Genomic DNA, 23,824 nt, shown 5'->3' with positions numbered 1-23,824 from the left:
TATATAGTTTATATTATTTAGTTGTGATATTACGCTGTATTGCAGTCAATGTGTTGCTTAAATCGTAGATATCAAGTACTATTTTCGATTGTACCACTTCTTCCTGATATTTTAACGCCGCCATAACTTAGTCTTTGACAGGTAAATGTATCCCTGACAACTCAATGTTGTTACTGTCGTTTCTAGACGCATATTCTTTGACCAGGTTTACTTTGCGGCCGTCGAAACATTTCGCATTGAATTTCTCTTTCATAGTCTTAACGTAACGTTTATTTCGGGCGATCCATGACTGAAAACCTAAGGTGGTTTTGTCCTGGGATAATGTGGTGTACTATAGTTTGACGCATGTTAATTTGGCCGTAAGTTTATTGACCAAAGTGGCAAATAAAGCTGGTACGTTATGGACATGTTTAGACAGGTTGACTTTGCTATGTTTCCTGGAATCTTAATTGAAAGCTGAATGATTTGTGGAAATAGATTTTGTCTGTTCGGACGGTTAGCAAGAGTATCAGTCTGCGCTTGGAGCGAACCCCCACACAAAAAGAGGGGTGTTATAAGTTTGACCTGTATGTGTGTCTGTGTGTTTGTGTGTCTATGTGTGGCACCGTAGCTCTTAAAGGGGTGGACCGATTTTAAAGTGTTTTTTTATTATTTAAAAGCAGGTTTTCTAGCAATGATTATTAGACATGTTTTATCAAAATCGGTTCAGCCGTTTTTGAGATATTGAACTTTGAAGTGACAAGGTAGGGGTTTTCCAACTTTTTGTTTGTTAGTTTAAGTTATGTATTGATTTATGCTGCTGATGTATACGATTGTTTCTTTATATACCGGGTGTGGCCTGTAATATGAGCAAATAATTAAAACCCTCCTCCTCGGCTCGTAAGTAAGGGTAGTAAGGGTAAGTACGTATGAGATGAGGCTATATTCCAAGCAACGTAAATGAAGATCACATAATTTTTGGGAATCCTAATGGAGATTAAGCAAAATCTCTGTGACTCACGTTCATCCAACAACAGAGAGCGTATAACATAATGGGGTGGTAGGTAATAGACACCCTATAGGGTATACCGGGTGTGGCCTGTAATATGAGCAAATAATTAAAAGATAGATCGTACTCGGACAAGATTAGTTCAGCGACTTTTAAAAATAACGGAGTCTTTAGACTTTGCCTTTTTTCATACAAATTAAATACTGTTGCCAATGTACGCCATCCTAGAACCTAACTGACGCCGCCTGTCATGCTAAAAACATCAAACATTTGCTTTACATTACTGCTGCGAATAAACTTTAAACTGTTATAAAAATACAAAAAACTAATTATTTTTAAAAGTCCCTGAAGTAATGTTGTTCAGTTGGACGAGTGTGATCTATGTTTTAATTATTTGCTCATATTACAGGCTACATCCGGTATAATGATAACTTATGCTAAATTCAATTCAAATCCCTAATGTAGTGGTTTTCGCGAGCGAAGCCGCGGGTGAACGCTAATAGTGACATAATTTTTTTAGCTCAGTTCATAATGGTTCAACGGAAATAAACATATTTCAGGAAGTTATGACGGGAACGCGTAGTCAGAACAAGGCGGCTGTGGAATGTATCAATCAAAATTTGCGAAAACTTTTTTTGTTATTAAAAAAAAAACAGATTTGGAATTTTGCTATCATAGACTAGAAATTATAGCCAATTAATTAATTATAGGCTTGGCAGAGGGGTGGGGGATTAGTTTTACCATTATACAATATTACATTCTATTTCCAACTTTGAGTATTTATCTAGAATAAGATTTCCAATGATACAAATAATTATAGATGCGAAAGTTTGTAAGTACGTGTGTGTGTTTTGTTACTCCTTCACGTTAAAACAGTTTGACCGATTTGGATGAACTTTGTTATGTATGTTCTGCGATGTTATTTTGAGAACTTCCGTGGAAATTTAGTTAAATCGGAGAATTTTACTTTGTTTGCTGGATCTAATGGATTTGCGCTGTCAAAGTATAGTTATAAGATAAATCTCCAAAAATTAAATTAAAAACGGCAATAATAAGGGAATATTTCTCACTAAATTCACTTTCATCTCGATATTTACACAATTTCGAAATGTTTGACGCAACAGGTCGCATCAAAGGGCCCCGGGACGTCCAATATTTGGTAAAACGTTTGAACAAACAATTGGACATCAAATAGTTTTGGATTTTGTTTTCAACGCCTCCGACTGTTCGAGATCCATTTCCTGTTTGTCCAAGATAAGGGATGTGATGTTCAAACATGTCCAGGAATGTTCAACATGGGGTTTTTGGATACCGTTCACGCGTTTTATTTCGATTATCCGGTATGTGGTACGAAGCATTCTGATGTGGACAATGCAAACGCAAGTAAAAGTTGTCCAGACGGTGTCCAAACTAGAGTTCTGTCATGCCAGAAGATTCGAGCAAGTTGAACGTGCACTGACATCGAAACACAACATTTTACCCTGTTCCTCCGCTACCACACATGCAAAACAGCCACGTGGTTATGTACGAGTACAACAGATATGTTTTCATTCAGGAGACTGGCCCTATTTCTGCTTCCACGTAAAATGTCACACACAGGCCCAACTATCACAAACATAAGACAAAATGTTGACGCGTTTGGAAATTTGTTAGGGTTCATTTTCAATAGCATAATTTCTTTGATACTAGACATTAGACAGGCGGACTTTTTTCTTAATATCCTTGTGAAAGAATACATTATATTTTGCGGCACTCTATCGCTTGTGTTCGGCAGATTTAGGGTGATTACTAAATGAATGAAAAACCATAAAGGGATGAAAGACGAACAAGAATTTTAATATAAAATTGTTGTCATTTACGTTATGTAAATGTGATAGTTACAAATAAAGTTGATAACCGGATAGCGCAGAGTTTTCTTTAACCAAGTATTTGTCTAGAAGTAGCCTTGTATTCCAATCATTTACAATTATAATAATTAATGAAATTATTTATTTAAATGGACTTATGTCTAAATTCTACACAAAAGTTCATTTTCGTAAGTAATAAATGAGTAATGGTTTATGTCACAAATAGTAATCGTTAATACTAGTGTGTATTACCAATCGTGATAAGATATTGTATTTATAATTGCTGTTATGGATTATGATTAAAAAAATGATTCAAAATAAGGAAAAGGTATTACAAATTACATATCAAAAGAAAATATAGAAATGGGATAAAAAATTAGATAAAGAAGATTTTTGCACTACTTAGTAACTATAGTCTAAATATTGTATCATTATTAAACAGTAAGTAACTATGTACTAGGCAACCACGTGTTTCAAAGATTTACTAAATTAACAAAAAAAAGTCTAAACATTAATAATACTAATCGCATGATCATATTTCATCATATCTATTTTATGTTGACAAGAAAGTATTTTTAAGACGTTTCTTCAATAATTTTCGTTAAGAGACTCCAATAAAAAAAAACCATAAACTGCAAATTAAGCAGAATTGTTTTGTTGATACCAATTGATTACAAGACACCTTGTATAAAGTTACTTAATAAATTAGGCTATTGTAATTACTTTCAAATTTGACCACCTTTGATGACCGGATAGCACAGTGGTTAGAAAACCTGACTACAAAACTTAAGGTTACGTGTGAGATCCCCTGTTGGGGAAAATATAATGTAAAAAAAATGCTAAGTTTGTTCTTGAGTTCCGTTGAGACTTTGGTTAGTATCCATAACACAAGCCTTGCTCATTGGGAATAGGATAATTGGCGTTGATGTCCCATAATACTTATTTGTTAAATTTTCAAAGCTACCTAATCGATACTGTCACACATACAGAAACGGAAAATTTCTCAAAGATCATGTGACATTCAATAAAGATTACGAATAATCCCGCAATATCACCGGAAAAGGTAAAACCCTGTAACATGCTACAGCTATTTATTACCGAATTCAGATACATCTGGACGATCGGTTATCAAAGTCGTAAATACTAGTGTATGTATGACACACATGCATGTATTTAGCGATAATTTTGGTTGTAATAAAATTAATGTGTAGTCATCACGCGTAGCACTAATTGTAAGGAATTTTTCATTTTTTTTCGTTACCATCGCGGAAAGGCTAGACCATTGTGTAGGTCTATATATTGCACAGTATTTAGCCGGGCAGTTTAATGGAAAATGCGAAATTTCATCTAATTCCAATTTATAATTACATCATGGTCTTCAGGTGCTTCGATAATTATTGAAAGAAAGTCAAAAAAACTAATTTTAGAAACACTATTTTCATTTGAAATATTAGTGAAGATGATTAGGAGTAAAATAATTAGGATTGGGATAAACGTGTGGTATTTTGTAGGAAGGTGCTGACTTTTAAATTATCAATAGCTACTTAATCAAAGACAAATCACGTGGTGAAGTGGTTAGAAGGCATATCATAACTACAATTACTGACCGGAAATTTAGTTTTTCATTGAAGAAAAGCCATAGGATAAAAAAAATTAAACTAGTTAAATCGCGCGGGTGTGTCCAAAGTTATCAGTGAGATAAGCTCTGATATGATTTAAATCGCATACCAAAAAAGATACACTATCAGCTGTAAAACAATTAAATCGTTTTTATCTTATTTAGTCGCGTCATTCACTATCGTGTTTTATTAATAACAATAAATAAATAAATGTTTGACATTCTATATTGCGGAAAAAACCGTTTTTTGCGTTACAGAGATAGTCCGTTGGGGTGTACTTGACGCTTTAAAAGGTTATTATCATCAAATGGCAAAAACGGAACCCTTATAGTTTCGCCATGTCTGTCTGTCTGTCTGTCCGTCCGCGGCTTTGCTCAGGAACTATCAATGCCAGAAAGCTGGAATTTTGCAAGGATATATAAGTAAACTATGCAGACAAAATGGTGTAATTAAAAATTAAAAAAACAATTTTTTAGTGTACCTCACATATAGACGTAAAGTGGGGGTGTTTTTTTTTTCTCATCCAACCCTATAGTGTGGGGTATCGTTGGATAGGTCTTTTAAAAACATTAAGGGCTTGCTAATGCTGATTTTTCGATTCAGTGATTTTTTTTGCGAAATATTCAATTTTAAAGTGCAAATTTTCATTAAAATCTCCCCCCTTCTAAAATCTAAACCGGTGGGTGGAAAAATTTGAAAAAATTCAGGATGGTAGTAAATATATCAAAATTTCAAGGAAAACTATAATGGCTAAGTTTGCTTGAGAATTATTAGTAGTTTATGAGTAAATAGCAGTCTAAGGTATAAGATATACCTAAACTTGAAAGATTCCGTATAAAATACGAAATCCTTAGAAAAATATTACTTATTTTTTTCGTAATGGCTACGGAACCCTATTTTGGGCGTGTCCGACACGCTCTTGGCCGGTTTTTATACAAACACCGTGCGAGCCGTGGATCCTCAACATTTTACAACTGCTAAATAAATTATAATTTTAACATGTCTAAATCAACACAGCGTAATGTAATGGGCGTTTTCGTCTATTACGACAATATTTCCCCGCCAATACCGTTCAGTTAATGCAAATTTTATGCATGAGATGATCGTTTGATGCCGAATGTTGCACAAGCCGCCTGACGATTGCTCGTATGAGAGATGTGGGTGGTATAAGTATATAGGTATTAGTAATAGTAATACCTATATACCGTATTCCGATAGTATAATTAATTGGCGGACACTCAATGGTAATACTTAACACTACATCATGAGCGTGAAGACGTCTGCGTCTTTGGCAATGTATGTAAAAGCGTAGCTATAGCTAGGTAAGCCAAGACTAAGCTGCAAAATGAAATGAGTCCCCCGAATTTATGCTGTCTTTTCTTGGCGTTGTTTGCTTTTAAAGGCACGCACTAAGTGAAGATTTTTTTCATAATCATCTTATTTAAATTGTTATTATTAGCTTTAAATTATTAGTGGTTCAATCTCAAAATGCAAACTAAGACTATGAACAAAACATACAAACAGCCACAATTACGGCAAACTGTACAAAGTAAAGTTTTGCAAGATAATCGCGTTAGTTCCGTTTTTGGCCAGGTTAATTAAGAATTTTGTCGCACTGGCACTGTAGGCAAATATAACTGCGAATTGTCGAATGCGAGCGTTGAATCTTTAACGTAGTTTATATTATATTATCTGTGAAGGTACCTACTAACAACCCTTTAGATCAAAGACAAGAATAGATACAAAGTTAACCAAGAAATCAAGGATGTCGCTACGTGCAACACGATTATCGACCTTGTTACTAAGGTAGCTAAGGTATTGTCAATTCAAATTAGCACTGACAACCTGCAAATAGCAAAACGATTATATTGTGTATTTTACTACTTTTAACACATTAAAATAAAGTAAGTTTGGGCAGATCAAACAAACCCAGTTGCTACATTTATCAACCGTCTATTCTTGTCTTTGGTCTAAGATTCTTTAACAATTATTGGCATTATCGCATAGTGACAATGACAATTTGGCTTTGCATGGAAAAAATAACGTATTTTTTTTCTATTAATGGGGGTTTTTTCGATAGGCGAAATATCGCTAGATGGCGTTAGTATCGTGAACGTAGAACGTAGAAAATTCATGTTTTTTTTTCATATTTCAACTTATCACTTGGGAGAAATTCCATCAGAAAGGTTACATGTATAAACTATATACTATTCACGGGCTTACTTCGAAACGATGCGCCAGTGCTGATTGCCCTGAATCGTTTTTCTCGCATACTGGTTATGGCTAGAACTCTACCACTTTTATATTGAGAACTTTAACGGCTTCTAAATACATTGAGTTACAACTATCTTCCAAGCCATTGTCGTTATGCTTAGTGCCATCAACGAAGACGCGTGATTTTGTCAAAATTAGACATTAATGACATTGTAATAAGAACCACGGCACGCGTCATCGTGAATGACTCTACCTATATCGGAAGTTGCAAATGTTACTGGCCAGTAAAACTTATGCACGCCGCATTTCTATAAAAAAAAAGTAGGAGACACTTTTCTTTTGACAGTAATATTAGCAGCCAGTGTCATAATCGGAATAAAAAAGTTCGTTGCACGCTAACATTAAATCTAAATAAGTCACTTTTCTTCTAAAATCGATTTAATTATCTATCACGTTAAATTGATGCGTAGCAAATGCGTAAAACTTGTAACACAATGACTAACAGCCCGTCCGTCGGACAGGATTCGATTTCTAACGCATAATATGGTCATTAATCGATTAATCGTCGGTATATCGAGTGCCCCGATTCGAGCTTATCGTTTCATCCGTAAACGCCACAATAGGGACGTTGACCTTTTGGATGTATCGTAATAGGGTAAAGTGCTTAGTTATGGCCTGTCACCAACCTGGCTACTACCTACTACTTCCTAGTTCGTCTAAGTAGGTTTACATAAATACCTACCTATAATAAACTATGAAGTATTAACTTCTGCCTGCGACTTTATGTTAGTAGTTTTCTAAAGATTTTTTAGTTGTAAAAAGTGTGCCCATCCAGCTTGCTATCTCCATTATAAATTGAAACAAAACCGTCCAACTGTTTCAGCTTGAAGTAGTAATAAACGTACTAATTTATTATAATATAATTATACTCATACAAGTGTTACTCACAAGTTTTCGTATTCAAAATGTTAAATGTCATAGGAACTCCTTTAGATTAGATGTTGGGTTAAAATATATGTGCTTTTCCAGGGTAAAACATGTCAAAAAATGCACATATCAAAGCTGAGTCATGTGACATTAGACAAAATTAGTTGAGGCGTCAAGCGAAAAGAGTAAAATCTCTAAAAGCCAATCGCCATTAATCGCTCTAGATCAGTGAGGCACAGACTTATTAGGACTAGGGGCCACTAGGACAGATAATCTAAAGGCGGGCCGCAGAAAATGAAAACAACTGAAATTACCCAAATTTCCTCAGGTTTTCGCTAAGTATGTCTGTTTAGTCGCTGGCAGGCCACAAGTATCTACATCTACAGCGGGCCGCGGTCTGTGCATCACTGCTCTAGAATACTCTACATCTCTTCATAGACGTCGTGTTCAAGCTGTGAGCTTAACATTTTGCGTTTTGGATCCATTTATTTTTTTAGTTTTGACAATCGGGTCAATTTAAGCAAGGACGAAAACGGAAAAAATTAAGATTAGTTTTTACTGAAATTTCACATATAAATGTGGCGCGCAAAAGAGCATTTAATTATTTGCGAAACAAATATGTAAGTAGCAGTTTTCCACGGCATTTGAATTTGCCCAAGATTATGCGTTAAATTTTGATTTTAATTTCACACATAAAGTTTTGAAAGATGTAGATATTCTCATTCCGCTTGAAAGCCAATAGTTATGCCTTTTTTAAAACTCCATATTTATACATTAATTTCTTTATTAAAGGTCTTTCATTTTATTCACAATCGAGTCGTTTAGTTTTAATGATATGTTAACAGCGCAGTTTTGCGAGCATTTTAACGATGTATTGAACTTCTAGGGTTAAACTCCTATAAAATAAGCACTTCGTAGCAGCTCGGAGAGCACGATTTTTTTTATTAATGAAATTGAAAATCGAAAACATAGTATAAAAACTACATCGTAAACACCCATAAATAATGTAAGATGTAACCATGAAATATTTAATCAACTGCTTGATTAAAAAACAAGCAATCGTTATTGACACTAAAATCAAATTAAGACGTTCCTGTCAAACATTAAAATACTATTAATCTACTCACCATTTTAATTGCCATGAGCAAAATTAAATTTGTCCAAGGTTTTGAATAAATCATACATAAAACTTGAGGTCAACACTTCCGTTCATTTGAAAACTATATTTTAACCACCCGTGTGCAACTTTGTAATCGAAGCCACTTTGACATACTTATGTTTTTTAATCTTATCACTTTAAAATTGTTTAATAAACTAAAATTTGTTCTAGTCCTTCGCATCACTATTAAAAAAGTAGAAAAATCCGAATGTTATTCCATTTTCAAATTTTCAGTTCCCGCGCGCTACAGCTGTCAGATCGTAGAGCGCAACTTTTTTCTAAGACGACTAGCGTAGGCCGCGGTTCGTAGCATACTGCCGCGAGACACTCAAATCGGTGGAATAAAATGTAGGCGATTTGGCAGACCGCCTTATTGGAAATGCCGCTGGTGATCACCGCGTGGTGCCAATATGAATTTTTAGATAAAAAATATTTCCGGAGTATCAATTCGTTGTCGTCATGTTGGTTGTTCTGTGTTTGATAAAAATGTATCATCGTCCTAATGAAATTAAAATCCTATTAGCAGTGATTTTTACTGTTATGAAATCTTACTAAAATGATACGACTGACCTGTTTGTTCGATATTCATAATTTTGTTTTTAAACATCATTCAGTGAAAGTCAAAGTCAAAGTATCTTTATAGGCTATAATAAGCACTTATGATTGTCAAAAAAGTAGGTTCGCTATTTGAAGTATATTTTGAACAGATTTACAATATTATTAAATGATATCCTATACATCATAGTACTTAACATTAACTTTGTTAATACGCCAGTAGGTTCGCTATTTGAAGTTTCTAAGAACGAATGCGGATCAGAATTATTTCCAATAGGTGCAGAATACTTAATCATTCATACTTATGCTAGTTAAACATTCCTACGCTTGTACTTACAGTACGTGTGATAGTAATGTCGAGCCAACGTTAACGTCACGTGATGACGTTTTAATTGAGGAAAAGATTAAGTCATGAGTTATGTTATGACGAATTAAGTCTTTGACACCTACTGGTTATTTTATTAACGCTTTTTTCCATTGCAAATGAATTCTTAAGGATCCAAACGAACAAAGACGAGACCAAAATGCAAATTGTCTATTAGTTAATGCTAACTGCCGGGTTTGAAGATTTTAATATCTGTAGATAATAATAAAGGAATTATCTAAAAATGCATTTCCAGTACAGGTAGAAAATGCGTAGGATGGCTTTCCTAATGATGTGACATAGGTACAGTTGAAGATGACTAACGTAATCTTTCAAAAACTTCCACCGGCTGTTGTGAATATAAAAAATCATCATCATCATCATCATATCATCATCATCATCATCAGCCAGAAACGTCCACTGTTGAACAGAGTCCCACTTAGAACATTGAAGCTGGAATGAACCTGTACCCATTTACATATGTTTATTGTTTTGATTTTTTACGATTTTCACTCATATAGTTATTTTTAATCCGGGACCTAGACGTGACATTTTCATTATGACTCGCTGTATTAATTTTATCCTATCTTATGTGATCTAATGTCAGTTCTATCCAAATGATGTAGTACGCCGATAGACACATCATAGTTTGCTCTCTTGTTTTGTTTGTCACCTAATTATACTTATGCGGACGAAATAAATTAATATACTTAAGTAAATATGATAGTTATTGTCTCGACGTTTTGACCATATTGTAATGTGGTCGAAACGTCGATATATTTGGTATCCACGTACCTAGTTTGTGTCATGTTTGAGATAGTTTTGTGGGACTTTGCACGTATGATTTATGAACTTTCTTGAAAGTGACGCTTCAGCCTACTAATAATTGGAATATCTACTTTGTAGGTATTTACAAAACAAATTAAATGTAAAATTCGTAAGCAGACACGCTGCTGTCAGATAAAGTAAGGCGCGGTTGACTGGCGCAGCGACCGGTGCCGGAGATATCGGAGATTAGTGCATATTAGTGCATATTATTCGCTGGTAAAAATAATAAGAAATTATTTTTTTAACATTCTAAGCACATTTGCATTGGAGCTGAAGCAACCTCTTATTGAGTGTTTTTAGAGCTTTTGTTTAACTTACAGTTGAGTTCATAAACTTGTGCATGTGCAAAAATTTGATCAAAAATATCTAAACACGACTCTACTGTTAACGGCGTAGAAGCGTGTTCAGATGTTTTTGATCAAATTTTTGCACATGCACCAGTTTATGAACTCGACTTTACAAAATTCGTATAAATAAAAAATATATAAAGCTTGTGTAATAAAGTTTTCTTCAAAAGTTGACGCGTATTACTATTGTAAGGCATACAATTTCCAAGAAGGGGGGGGGGGACTACCCTCCCCTGTCTCCTCCTAGGTACGGCAATGACTTTAATGAGGACCAGGATACAGTCAAATAACCTGAATCATTTACCATGGCGGAACCTTTTCGCCAGTAGTTGTATACATAAGTATGTCTTACCGCGAGCAGAGTGGCGAGGGCAGTTGCCATGCGCATAGCGGCGAGGCTCGGCGCGCGCGCGGCCGGGGACGGCGCCGGCCGGGCGCGCGCGGCCCGCATGCGCCCGCCGGCCCGCCGCCTTACCGGCGCGGGCGTCGCGCACACATCACCTGCCTGCAACAATGAACGTCATCAATGAGTGTTCCGAAAGACTTAAGCCCAACATACACAGACGAAGGGTGCTAGTTATGCGCGGGCCCGCGACGGGCGTATTTACATGGCGGTATATGGACGCCATCACACCGAGGGCGGACGCGGGTCGGACGCGGGTCAGGTCGTGCGTCCATATACCGCCATTTGAAACACCTGTGGCGGGTCCGCGCACGACCCGCACCCGTTTACCCGGGCTTTAAGTCCGAGGTAAAAGCCTACTGTATATTTTACCTTAAACGAATAGGTACCGTGGCTATAAATAAGACTTCTAGCTCGGAGAGTCAAGGTTTTCGAATAGAACCAGGCTTGAGAGCTTAAAAGCTTTCTAGGCTTTTAGTCCTTTAGGCGTCAAGAACCAAGGCGAGACCAGAAAAAGAGCTAAAAGACTCGATCAATTGTCCTTAGGATCATCGATATCATCCAGCACACTGATTAAGTAAAGTCGGGTCTCCACTGAGCGAGGCGCCCCGCGCGGCAGGCGCATGAGACATGATTTTGTTGGACACAGGGCTCAAAATCGTACCGAAAATGGCTACCGCGTAAGGCAGATCGCTCAGTGGAGACCCGGCTTAATAAAAACAGCGCCGGCGGTAGAGCCGAGAGAAAGAAAGGAGAGAGAGAGAGAAGTTGTTATGAACTCGTCACCATCTCATGAGTAACGGTCTACCACTGTACATTTGCCTCGGCACCTGTTGCCACGTAATACAGTGAAATTGTGGAATCAAATTCCGTCAGTGTTTTCAGACAACCATGACATCAGAAAAGAAAAAAATATATACTTTATTTATACTTTATACTTTCTTTAAAGGCCGGCAACAAACTACTTATAGTGACTATCATTGAGTAGTTGGTACTTATGGACTACAACTACGAATATGCTGCCCTCCTAAGCCAAAATAGGTTGAAGAAGAAGACACACGACGCGATGCGACTGGCCACAAAGAATAAAAGTAAGAAAATAGAGGAAAATATGGCGGCGTGGTAAAGACTGCGCGTGCGTCAGAACCGGACTAATAGGATACTGGCCACTCCCAGAGAGATAAAATGTCTCATCGACTACTACATAGCGATAGAAAATCATTAAAGAAACACCTAAATATAAAGTAAGTGTACTATTTCCTTTGCTAATGAAATTCGTATGTCTCGGTTTGTATACATAATGGGTGGTTTTTAGCTTAGCCGTAATAGTTTCAGAGAACTTATTTATTAAATCGTTTAAAAGACTAAAATAATAATCTTTTAAACGATTTATCAAAACACGAGGAGTTTATATGTACAGTCAGTAGCAGAAGTGGATGAGCGGTTGCGGTGCTCAAAATGATGCACCCAAGACTCTACTGTCAATGAGAGAGTGTTTAGCTTATTTTGAGCGTCACAACTGATCATCTACTTCTGCTGCTGACTGTATAATATATAAGGAGTTTTTATGATTGTTCGTTTCATCATCATCATCATATCAGCCGTAGGACGTCCACTGTTGGACATAGGCCTCCCCCAGAGACCTCCAGTTGCCTCAGTTGGAAGCGGCTTGCATCCACCGTGAACCAGCGACTTTAACCAGGTTACCCGTCCATCTCGTTTGTGGACGTCCTACGCTGCGCTTGCCGATCCGCGGTCTCCACTCGTGAACCTTTCGGCCCCAACGACAAACGATTGTTCGTTTAAACCTCCTTTATTAATGGACTGCAATTTTATGATTCTTTGAAAAAAAGTCAATTTTGTTCCTGATTGAAGAATGTACGATATAAAAAAAACGAAAATTAATATAAAAGAAACAGTGAGGGTTTCCCGGCGTAAACTTAGTATTGACACTCTCATTGATAAAAAGTAGTGGAGGTTCATAATTTTTATGAAGTCTGATCGATAGTGAAATATGTAGTTGCGGATTTTGTGAATTCTTTTGCACTTGATAACGGTGGTGTAGACTAAAGTCCACAAAAGGCGCCAATGACTCAGGTAATTTTGTAATTTAGTACATATAATCACTTACGTTTTCAAAAAGTTTTCAATTATAATATTTTACGTAAATGAACGTCTTGATCGTGTATTATTATTTGTTATCTATTGTTTTCTTCGACCAACCTGATGAATTGATGAATTTTTAGAGCGCCTGCTAAATAACATTAGGGTTAGTAAGTCGATGCTAGCATGAGTATGTATTTATATAAAAGCATTATGTACATACCTACATATTATTACATTTGTATATTTTAATCCAGTTACATCACCATTTTATTTACATATTACATTACAAGTGCAGATGTATTTCAGATTCAGTGTAAAACGTTTAAAGGTCTTATTTTTTTTCAATGAATTTTAAAAAACCGTTGTTATCTGAGACGTACCTACATAGGTGAAAATCTTATGAAAATTATCTGTTTTAGGTACAGGTAGCTTTGCTTGCACCTTGCTCGACCGCTCCGCGTTGTCCAACTTGACATTTAGGAACAAGATGGCGTCCTTTTTAATGCGCATGTGCGAATAATAAAAATGTTGACCACGCCTACCGAATTTGAGAGTAGACACCAAATTTGGTAAAAAGGTGATTGGTTAGACGCTGTGGGTGGAGATATTTAGCTCTATATACACAATTCCGCTGGATATTATCAAATCTGGTTTGGTAAAAGAAATTATCGTCGGTTGAGAATTGAGCTTTTCGGGACCATTTTGTGTCAATTTGTTTCAGTCTTCGTTTTTGTTACAGCCTTTTACTAAGTACTAAGATTTTTTCATGTCCTTTTTGCTTTCTTTCTTTAATTAAATGAAGTAAAAAGTTCGATAAAGCGAAAGCGAAACATTTTTAATTTGATCAGCTCAGCACATGGAAAATTCATAGTCTCAGGAATATTGTTTAAATCGAAGTAATTATTTTCTTTAAGTAAGATAATAGTTTAGGGTCCTAGTGAAAAAGGGGTTAATTCTGCAGAAGTTGAACAGCTGATTTCGACTTAAACCCCTTTACACATAAAATAGAAACAGCTGAGTAATTTCTGCAGAATTAACCCTTTTTCACTAGGACCCCGTTAATTGTCTTCATCCAATACAATATGGCGTCTGGCTAAATACGACTAAGGGTATTTGTCTTAATCTAAGACATCCTTTTTTTCCGTGCACGTTTAGGAAATTTGTCGTTAGTTGTACAATTTGTAAATACTTATACATTTCATTCACCCAAGTACGTTTTTTTGAAATGTAAAGTTAAGTGCATTTGCACACTGCGTGTGTGTACCGATAAAAACACGCAACCCACGCCAATTGTATGACTTCTCTATGGAAACAAAAAAGCGCTGTCAAATCGCGTTTATAAAATGCGCGTTCACATCGCGTTTCAAAAACGCGGTGTCTAAAAGCTCTTAAATGTAATAAGTATATATACATATACCTCTTACGTTAGCAATTGTATTTTATATATAACACTTGCTCGAAGGGTACTTGTACCATTTTAGTAATCTAACTAACTTTTAATCAAGCCTTACCATTTCAACTAACTACAATAAATTGACCCAGCGCGCAGTCGCAGTGTAGTAGGTAGATTCATCGAAAGAACTGTTCAAAAAAAATTTGATTCTGACGTAATCACTAATTTCTTTCTTACAAATTGTATCTGATTATCTTATAACAGTTCATGTATAATAACTAATCCATATCACGTAAAACTATGTGTACGATACATATCTCTCGCGGTATCACCGTCTGCGCATTTATAGCACTACAGTTTAATAAGTACAAAATTATGATAAAAGAAATTAGCAACAATAGAGTTATTGTAAACAAGGTGTTTATTCGGAATAGTTACTTAACTGATGGTTGGGTAAGTTTAAGTAAAAACTACGTGTTAATATTTTTGAAAATTATTTTACTGTGGTCGAAAAGTGTGTATATGTGTAAGTATTGATTCATTGTATATTCACTGGCCGATTCATTAATAGTATTTATTTTTTAGAATTATTATTAAAATATACTGTAGAAGCCGTCCGAGGCAGGAGGCAGGACACGTATACTGAAAATTCAGGGTTCTACTCGTAGCTTTATAGCCAGCGCAAAATTATAGGAGGTTGACAATAGCCTGAAAGGCTTCGAGAAAAAATATGGTACAGATTAACCCTATGTATAAGTATATACTCATGACCATACTCTAAAAATAATAAATTATTTGGATCTACATTCAAGGCAGATGGTAGGACCTTGTGCAAGGTCCGCCCGGATTGCTACCACCATCTTGCTCGCTAATCCTGCCGTGAAGCAGCAGTGCTTGCACTGTTGTGTTTCGGCGTGGAGAGTAAGAAAACCGGTGAAATTACTGGCACTTGAGGTATCCCATCTTAGGCCTCTAGGTTAGCAACGCATCTGCAATACTCCTGGTGTTGCAGATGTTTATGGGCGGTGGTGATCTCTTACCATCAGGAGACCCACTTGCTCGTTTGCCATCCAGTCGATTAAAAAAAACTCTTGTTCGGCTCGTTTGCCCGCTCTTATATAAATAAAAAAAACTTCTAGAGCACTTAGGCGTAATTGATTTTCCAATTTTCCTTGTGAGATCGACAGGTGACATCACTGGCGCCCGCGCACAGATCAGCAGGCACGTCATTTCGCAAGTTTGCTTGCGAATATCCCTTATCATTGTACTATCGCGTCGGCGCCAATAATCAGATTATAACAAATATTTTATTAATGATTCAGTCTTTTTATCCATAACTGTTACGTCACTGATATGTGTTAAAGGTGAAAAAGGAACTCAGTTTGTTTGCTTAACCGTGAAAAACGGAATAAGTGATTCAGTAGTCGTGTAAGTGGCGGATATCCTTGTTTGTAAGGAGTCACTACATTGGGTCTGGTTAAGGTTATTGCTTTATCTAAAGTAAGCAAATGACGAACGTGTCTTAACTAACGGTTTACGAGTAAATCAAGTACCTATATCATAAAAAATAAAGAAAAAAGGAGGAAAGAAAGATTAAAAGAAAGAAGCAGTAAGAAAAAGAGAAAGGTTAGGTTAGTTCAATTAAAAATTGAAAACATTTATTGTTTCAGAATAAAAAGCATTTGGCCGAATTGAATACTATGATTCAATTGAAATTGATTATGAAATTTTCCTGATACACAATTCCGTTTCTTCGACAGTATTAAGTATATTTATAATGTTTGTTACCTCTGCTTGTCAGAATGGTGTCAATGAATATAAAGGTTTGAAGGACGATTTCAATAGGCCACAAACGATCGTAGAACAAGATAATAGGAGTAACAAAGGTCCAGCCCCGGGGGTCGATGAGAAGATGAGTAGGTAATAAACAAATCAGGTCAACGGATGTCGCGAATCCACTTAGTTTCATCATTTAGATGCTACAGGGCGAAATTTGACACGCGACTCAAAATTAGTGTTACACGCTACTGCGAGTGAGCATTAACTGCAATTCTGAACAATATAAGTGGGCATGGAACCGTGTTTAGTGCCTTACGTTTTTTTTTGTTGATGTGAAATCCCAAAAGCAAGAAGAATAAATATTACGTAGCACAGTAGCATCGAACCATTAAAGAATATTAATAATGACGCGACGGATCTCGCAAGCTGAGGTGCGAAATATCGAGTCGTTGGAGTTTGCTGAATAGGTAATAAAGTTTGGTCAATTAGTAATGATTTGTATTGTGACATGATAACTAATTGTGTTGCGGTTATAGTGATGTCATATCTATAGAAGATGTTATAGTTGCAAGGTTTCTTGAAGGATGTGGGACAGGATATGTGTTTAGTTCTTGACGTGGATAGCAATGCAGATGGAAATCTTGTTCAATATAGATATAAGCAGAAATAGAGTGATGGTGCTGGTGAGAATTATGCCAAAACTATTATAAACCAAATGGCGATTTGGAGAAAGAAGTAGAGGAACCTCAAAGAGTAATACCTATTAAGAGATAATAATAATGATATATAGTGCCATGAAAGTGTTAGAGAAAAAAAAAATTTTTTTTAATAGTTTATTTAGAAGATATGACGAGGCCATGCTCAGCAGTGGAACAGAATAAGCTAATAATAATAATAGGTACAGTTAAGAGCATAAATATCTATACAACCAGAGCGTAAAAAATATGTGTATACACCGACCTTATGGTTATAGGCCATAAAGGTGTATAGATATGTTTGACGTCTTGGCAAAGTACATACATTTATGCCCCGACTGTACAATCATAACCAGCCGTGAGAAGGAAGTAAAACAGGCACAATATAAAATTACAAGCACATACCTAACTATGACTTTAATGTTAATAAATTACAATATTTTTACCTCGCTTCTCTCTGCTACTAATCGTGCTTAGTAGCTACGTTTGTGCGACACATACAAGTTCACATGCAAACCCTGCCCTTAGCCACTTCCAAATGAAACAATACATATGTCACACAGGCCCAACTTTTACAAATAGCACACGATATTATGACGATGGTGTGAGGACGACAGGCGTTTTATTTGCAATGTCTATGTGTTCGTTAATATACCTAGATTATACTGAATATTATAATTATTTTAACAAACCCACGTGCATCGTTTAAACTAACACTAATCTTCCAACCGACAAATAGTTTTAACTATAATTACTATAAATACTAAGAAATATCATTCGTAAACCGTCCACGCTGTACCTAAAAATTTGCATTTGAATTAAAGAAAATTATACTCAGGTCTATTAATACTCCTCTCTGATTGGTTGTTTTACATTTGACGTGTATACCGTCACAATGTTGATTTACGATTGGTTGGTTCTATACAAGTGATTGTCAGTGCAACATAACTCGTAAAGATGGTATAAATCAAATTGGATACCTATTTAATTTAATATCTGCATGTTTAATGATAATCTACTGCGCATTTAGTGGCGCCTTTGTGTTGCTTAGATATGTATAATTATTTTTTATCGCGATGAACTACCTTGTTTTCTGTTATATACACTTATATTTGATTGCTGCTGTTTGTACAGGAAACTATTATCTTAGAATCATGTGGGGTAAACGTACACACTGTAATGTATGGAATTGCGTACATTACAGTGAACTGCGTACGTTTACCCCACATGACTCTATATACAGTTACAAGTTTGTTGTAAGCAACATGATGTGTTAATGGAAGTATATAATATAACAAGTGTTTAAAGGACAGTTTAGGGGCAATTATGCCGCCTATGGTTTATCTTTTTTTTCTATGTAAGTACTTCCCTGTTTTTTTACTGTTTACTGACAATGAAATTAACTGAAAAAACCTTTATAGGTACTAATAATAATAATATCATGGGACACTTGACCCCAATTGGGGATGTTTATTTTTTTGCAATGTATGATAAATCGAAAACCATTTCGAGATAAATGCTTTTTAAGTCGTTTTCTGTAGTTATTTAATTTTAATATAATGTAATTAATTTATTATTGACACCCCCAATTGACCTAGTCCCTAACTAAGAATGTCATAATTTTTAATTATATATTTTGTAAATATACAGCTAAGTATCAGATTATCATCACAGCCTATATAGTTACGTCCCACTGCTGGGTACAGGCCTCCTCTTAGAATGAGAGGGCTTGGGCCGTAGTTCGCACGCGGGCCAACGGATTGGGTCACACGCAATTGAATGCTTCGCTGGTTTAAGTATCAGATTTAAGTGAACATTTTTCGAAGTGTTAAAATACTCGTTGATAAAAATATTTCTTATTCAATTTACCTATAAATAATTTCAGTTTTATAAGACGGTGTTGAGAAATTAAATGAGAATTCTAGATTTAATATGAAAACTAATTAATACTGCTATCGGAGCCAGTCCAATTGCACTAAATTAGCGCTATCAATTAGTGGTGCAATCACTTACTTACGTTTCCGATACACATAAAGCTATAATCTGTTTTATAATGAAAAAACCGACTAGGTGCGTGAAGACTCGCTCCTCGAGGATTCCGTATCGAAAAAAGGCACGCATATAAAACGTAAACTGCATGAAAGAAGACCCATAATCATATTACGCTCTTGCTCACATTTGTAACGAGTGAGCGGGAAATATTATTATTTTTAGGTTTACTTACTTTCTTGCTGTTTACATGATACTTTACGAAAGATAACATTAAAAAAAAATCGACCCGGCTACCTGTTTAAGTTCATTAAGTACACTGCTGATAGAACAATTACCAAGTTTTTTTTACGACTGACTCACGCTTGACTGGTTTTTATTAATTGCTTGTATGCAGTATATTTACCTCTATTATCATTCCGGTTTAAAGGTTCGTTATGTTTAAACCATAGATTATTAAAGATAGAATGAAAGCTAAAATAGACAGTTTCTTGTACAGGATATCCTTTAATTTTTTTAGGGTTCTGTACCCAAAGGGTCTGTACCAAACGGGACCCTATTACTAAGACTCCGCTGTCCGTCCGTCCGTCTGTCCGTCTGTCACCAGGCTGTATCTCATGAACCGTAATAGGTATCTAGACAGTTGAAATTTTCACAGATTATGTATTTCTGTTGCCGCTATAACAAGAAATACTAAAAAACAAAATAAAATAAATATTTAAGGGGTGCTCCCATGCAACAAACGTGTTTTTTTTTGTTTTTTTGCTCGATATTAATAACGGCAACAGGTAGACGCTTACGAGTAAATATTCATAGAATATTTAGTCGTACATTCAGTTTAAAATTAAATAATTAGATTAAATAAAATAATTATTTTTCTTCTTTTTCTTTTTTTCTTCTTCAAAAAAACATAGACACACTGCACTCAACATCAGCACGTAACATCAGGTGAGATAGGGTTCAATCACGATCAGTTAGGTATATGTAAAAAAAAACATAGGTAAACTTTTCGCATTTACAATACGAGTGTCCGCGCCGCCCGAAAATTAGTAGAAACTAAACGACGGCGCCACTTTCTTCGTAAATGTCACATTTTCACGCAAATTGCAAGAACACGAAACTATTTTGAATGAGAAATCTTGCTTCCTCTTTTGTCGTTTACTTAGATACTTTTTAGTCGGCGTAGGAGTCACAATACACGGGATCCCAGTAACATTGGTTTAACAAGGTGGTTTGTTCTATACTACTGGTTTATTACGGCGTTCTTCATGTCATGACCTAATAAGGGCATCGGTGGCTTTAGACTGGTCTGACGCACTGATAGAATAACTTCTTAGTTATTATATCAGTAGTTTTTACGCATTCTAAAATAATAGACTAACAAATACCTAACAAAGATTGAGGCGTACTCACGGCTGATTAACATTATGGACATATCTACTTTTTTTATTCCCGATCACAAGATCGCACCTGTAAAGTTTGTCCCCGAACCCTTTTTCTATTTAAACTGTAATTGTTTTGATTTTTATTAATGGGCCATTTTTATTTGATGTTTTTTTTCATTTTGAGTTCCTCTTTTTCAGTTTAGTTACGAAATTTCCATACATTTTGTGTAACTCAATGAAAAAATTGTAGGACATAGAGTGAAACTGGGCTAACCATAGTCAGAATAAGCAACTTTACCAATTCATTCAAATTAAAAAATCGGGCCCTAATAAGCCGATCCTAATGATAATTTTTAACCGATTTAAAAAAGGGGGAGGTTATCAACTCGGTGGGTGGTATTTTCTTAAATTTACAATGTAAGTTTGTAGACGATTCCGAGGTTCATTTAGGTACCTACCTAAATTACAATATCTTCAGAAAATCATGTCCACATAAATAAATATATCGTACTCAGAAAAGAAGAGTTTAGTTAAAAGCGATTTTTATAATTTAATACTACTAAAGTGTTGAAATTGGCCATTAAGGGGCTGTTTCACCATCCATTGATTAATGTTAACTGGCGGTTAGGTGTGATGCCGTCCCTATTTGTTTTGTTCGAATAGACGGAGACGGCATCACATTTAACCGTCGGTTAACGCTAATCAATGGATGGTGAAACAGCCCCTAAATATATTAGTTAGAGCACCTTTGTCTAGGCTACAATAGAGCTTTTGCCAGGCGGAAGAGTCAGATACAGGTTAACCCAATAAACGCGTATGAAGAATACTCCCGTATTAATAAAGTCTAATTTTCTTTCTCGTTAGGTACTGTTTTTCACGAGTAAATAGCATACAGATTTTTAATCGAAGCAGTAAACTTTGTTACGATGCAGTAAAGCCTGATGAGTTTTGAAAATACATAGGAGTTTCTCATTTCGATTATCTACAAAGTGTATAATTTTAATAGCCAATTGTAGAAAGCTATGCATCTAAAATTATGTATTTGTAAACTGCTAAGAAAAGAAAACCATACTTCTAGGTCACTAACAGTTTTGCTATGACTAATTGAATTCTCCAGCGATTGAAAATGACGTAAAGAAACTATCAAAGTAATCTAAACAACATTGGTCGAATACCTAATTTGTAATAAAATAACTTATTATCAATCATTATTTGAGTCTTCAACTTGTGGTTTCTGAGATATAGACTTTGATTATTGGCCTTCTGGAGCGCAACGAGCTATAGTATGGAGAGAGCTATGTTTAGAGTTTCTTTGCGCGATATAATCCTGAATACGGAAATTACGGAAGAACTAAAGTCATCGACGTAGCTCGAAGAATGTGCCAGTTGACGTGGCAAGGGGCGGGCCACATCGCTCGAAGAACAAGTAACCATTGGATGGAGGAGAGAGGTCCTTGAGTGGTGATCACGAACTGGGGGCCGAAGCATTGGTAGACTTCCCACTAGGTTGATTGAGGACATTGCGAGAGTTGCGCGCAACCGGTGGATGTGGCCATTGTGGCGACCTAAGGCGGAAGCCCTTGTTCAACAATGGACGTCTTTCAGCTGATGATAAGTAAAGTATACGTTATGCCTATCCAATTTATTAAAGTGTAAACAAACCGATTTCATCAAAATTCTTGTTATAATACTAGCTGATCGAATCAATAACACATATTTCTATAATTCGTGCCTTTTTATATCTAATCACTTTTTTTCACCAAAATTCACTTGATTTTTCAATATTTATATTTTTCATTTGAAAAATCTTCGTCGAAATCTGACGTTATTTCTTGATTGAAACATGTGTATAATCTGTAGTAGCATAGACTAGCGTAGAGATGGTGGAAAATTTGACATTTTAAAAATCGATTAATGCGCGAATGAATAAGCGATTTTATTTACTTTCCTTTAAATTAAAAAATAGTTACTGCTTTAATAATTGAATAAACTGTCTTTGGAATGAAATCAAGTATTGTAAATAATAAAAAAAAAAAAAATACTTTGATCTATTAAATTCATATTTTAATCGATTGACTGAACTGATTAATTATTTTGCAGTAGGTTCTAGGTTTACACATCATTGAATGTCTGTGGTCGGATAAATGGCGTCTTTGTTTACACTTTTCATACATTGGATCGAAATACAATATAAATATAAGTAGATGGGTCCATATCGCATCGCACTCATACTTATTGAAAGTCCGAATGTAATCTTTGTCCGAATGATCGTTTGTCATAAGCCTTTTTTCTCTGAAGCCAATAATTGTTCAGAATTGTTATAAAACAAACCTAACCTAACCTATAGTTTTTTATTTCATTTTTTTTTGTTTGAATTCTCTTGAGGCTTCAGTGGGAAAAAATATATGACAAACGATGATTTGGACAAAAATTACGGTATAACTAGAGAACTTTGGCGCTCTACTTAAGAAAGTACCCAATTAATCAGTCTTCTCAAATGTAGTCGTAAAACATTCGATTTACCTGTGGCGTTGGTTAGCTTAATGCGTTTGAAATATTAGACACTAGGTGAACTAGAGGCCACTCCCTTATCTTGTAGGTTTGTTTTCCGCCCTCATATATCAGTTTGGCTATAGAGCAGTTAGATTGCAGCTCTGCCACTTGGCGCAGTAAAAAGATGATGCGGCGTGTAGTTTTATAATATAAGTGTTCTATTAATTGAAATACTACATTATGATCGTAATAAAAAAAAAAATAGGTAGGTAGGTAATTAACGGTGTTGAAATAAAAGACGTTTTTGATATTTATTTACGCATTCACTGCCACGGACGCATAATATATGCGTTTTCGGAATTTCGCCCAGTGCCGCTGTCATAATTATTCATACATTATGAACGCACATGTGCGTCGGTGACCCCTGTGGAAGTCAGGTGGCAGTGAATGCATTAACACGCGATATATAAAATATACGGTTGGGTCCTGGGGGATATTATATTTATTTCAAACAATTAAATGGTAGGTATTTTCAATATACGTCATCCAATAGCATAAATGACATCGCCTGTCACATAACAAACAACGGATTTCAGAGTCAATTATGATATTATGATAATAATCACAATACAAGTAATTTTCAAAGTTGTGGAACTAAATTAGCTCAAGATAAACTGTGGTTAATTTTATTGCTCTGTTACAGGGCCGGTTAAAGCTAAACAAAGTAATCATT

At 35.6% G+C, this 23,824-nt stretch overlaps 1 protein-coding gene and 1 long non-coding RNA gene across 3 annotated transcripts in view; both read right to left on the bottom strand.

Annotated features, from left to right (window-relative positions):
- LOC141440023 (uncharacterized) overlaps positions 1 to 11,277 on the bottom strand; it is a 32,315-nt gene extending 21,038 nt beyond the window's left edge. The window contains exon 1 of one of the 2 annotated variants that reach the window (XM_074104481.1): positions 11,201 to 11,277. In XM_074104481.1, coding sequence (XP_073960582.1) covers positions 11,201 to 11,236 — 36 coding nt within the window. In that variant the 5' untranslated portion in view covers positions 11,237 to 11,277. Of the gene's footprint in view, positions 1 to 8,722; positions 9,088 to 11,200 lie in introns of those variants that run through there. The other variant, XM_074104480.1, reaches the window with a different exon arrangement.
- Positions 11,272 to 23,824, bottom strand: part of LOC141440024 (uncharacterized) — a 302,028-nt gene continuing 289,475 nt past the window's right edge. The window contains exon 4 of the long non-coding RNA XR_012452657.1: positions 11,272 to 11,353. This is a non-coding gene — a long non-coding RNA (uncharacterized lncRNA). The remainder of the gene's footprint in view (positions 11,354 to 23,824) is intronic.

Source organism: Choristoneura fumiferana, chromosome 21, assembly GCF_025370935.1.
Source record: "Choristoneura fumiferana chromosome 21, NRCan_CFum_1, whole genome shotgun sequence".
NCBI lineage: Eukaryota > Metazoa > Arthropoda > Insecta > Lepidoptera > Tortricidae > Choristoneura > Choristoneura fumiferana.
Note: the sequence above shows the minus strand (reverse complement) of the source record. Positions and strands in the feature narration are given on the sequence as shown.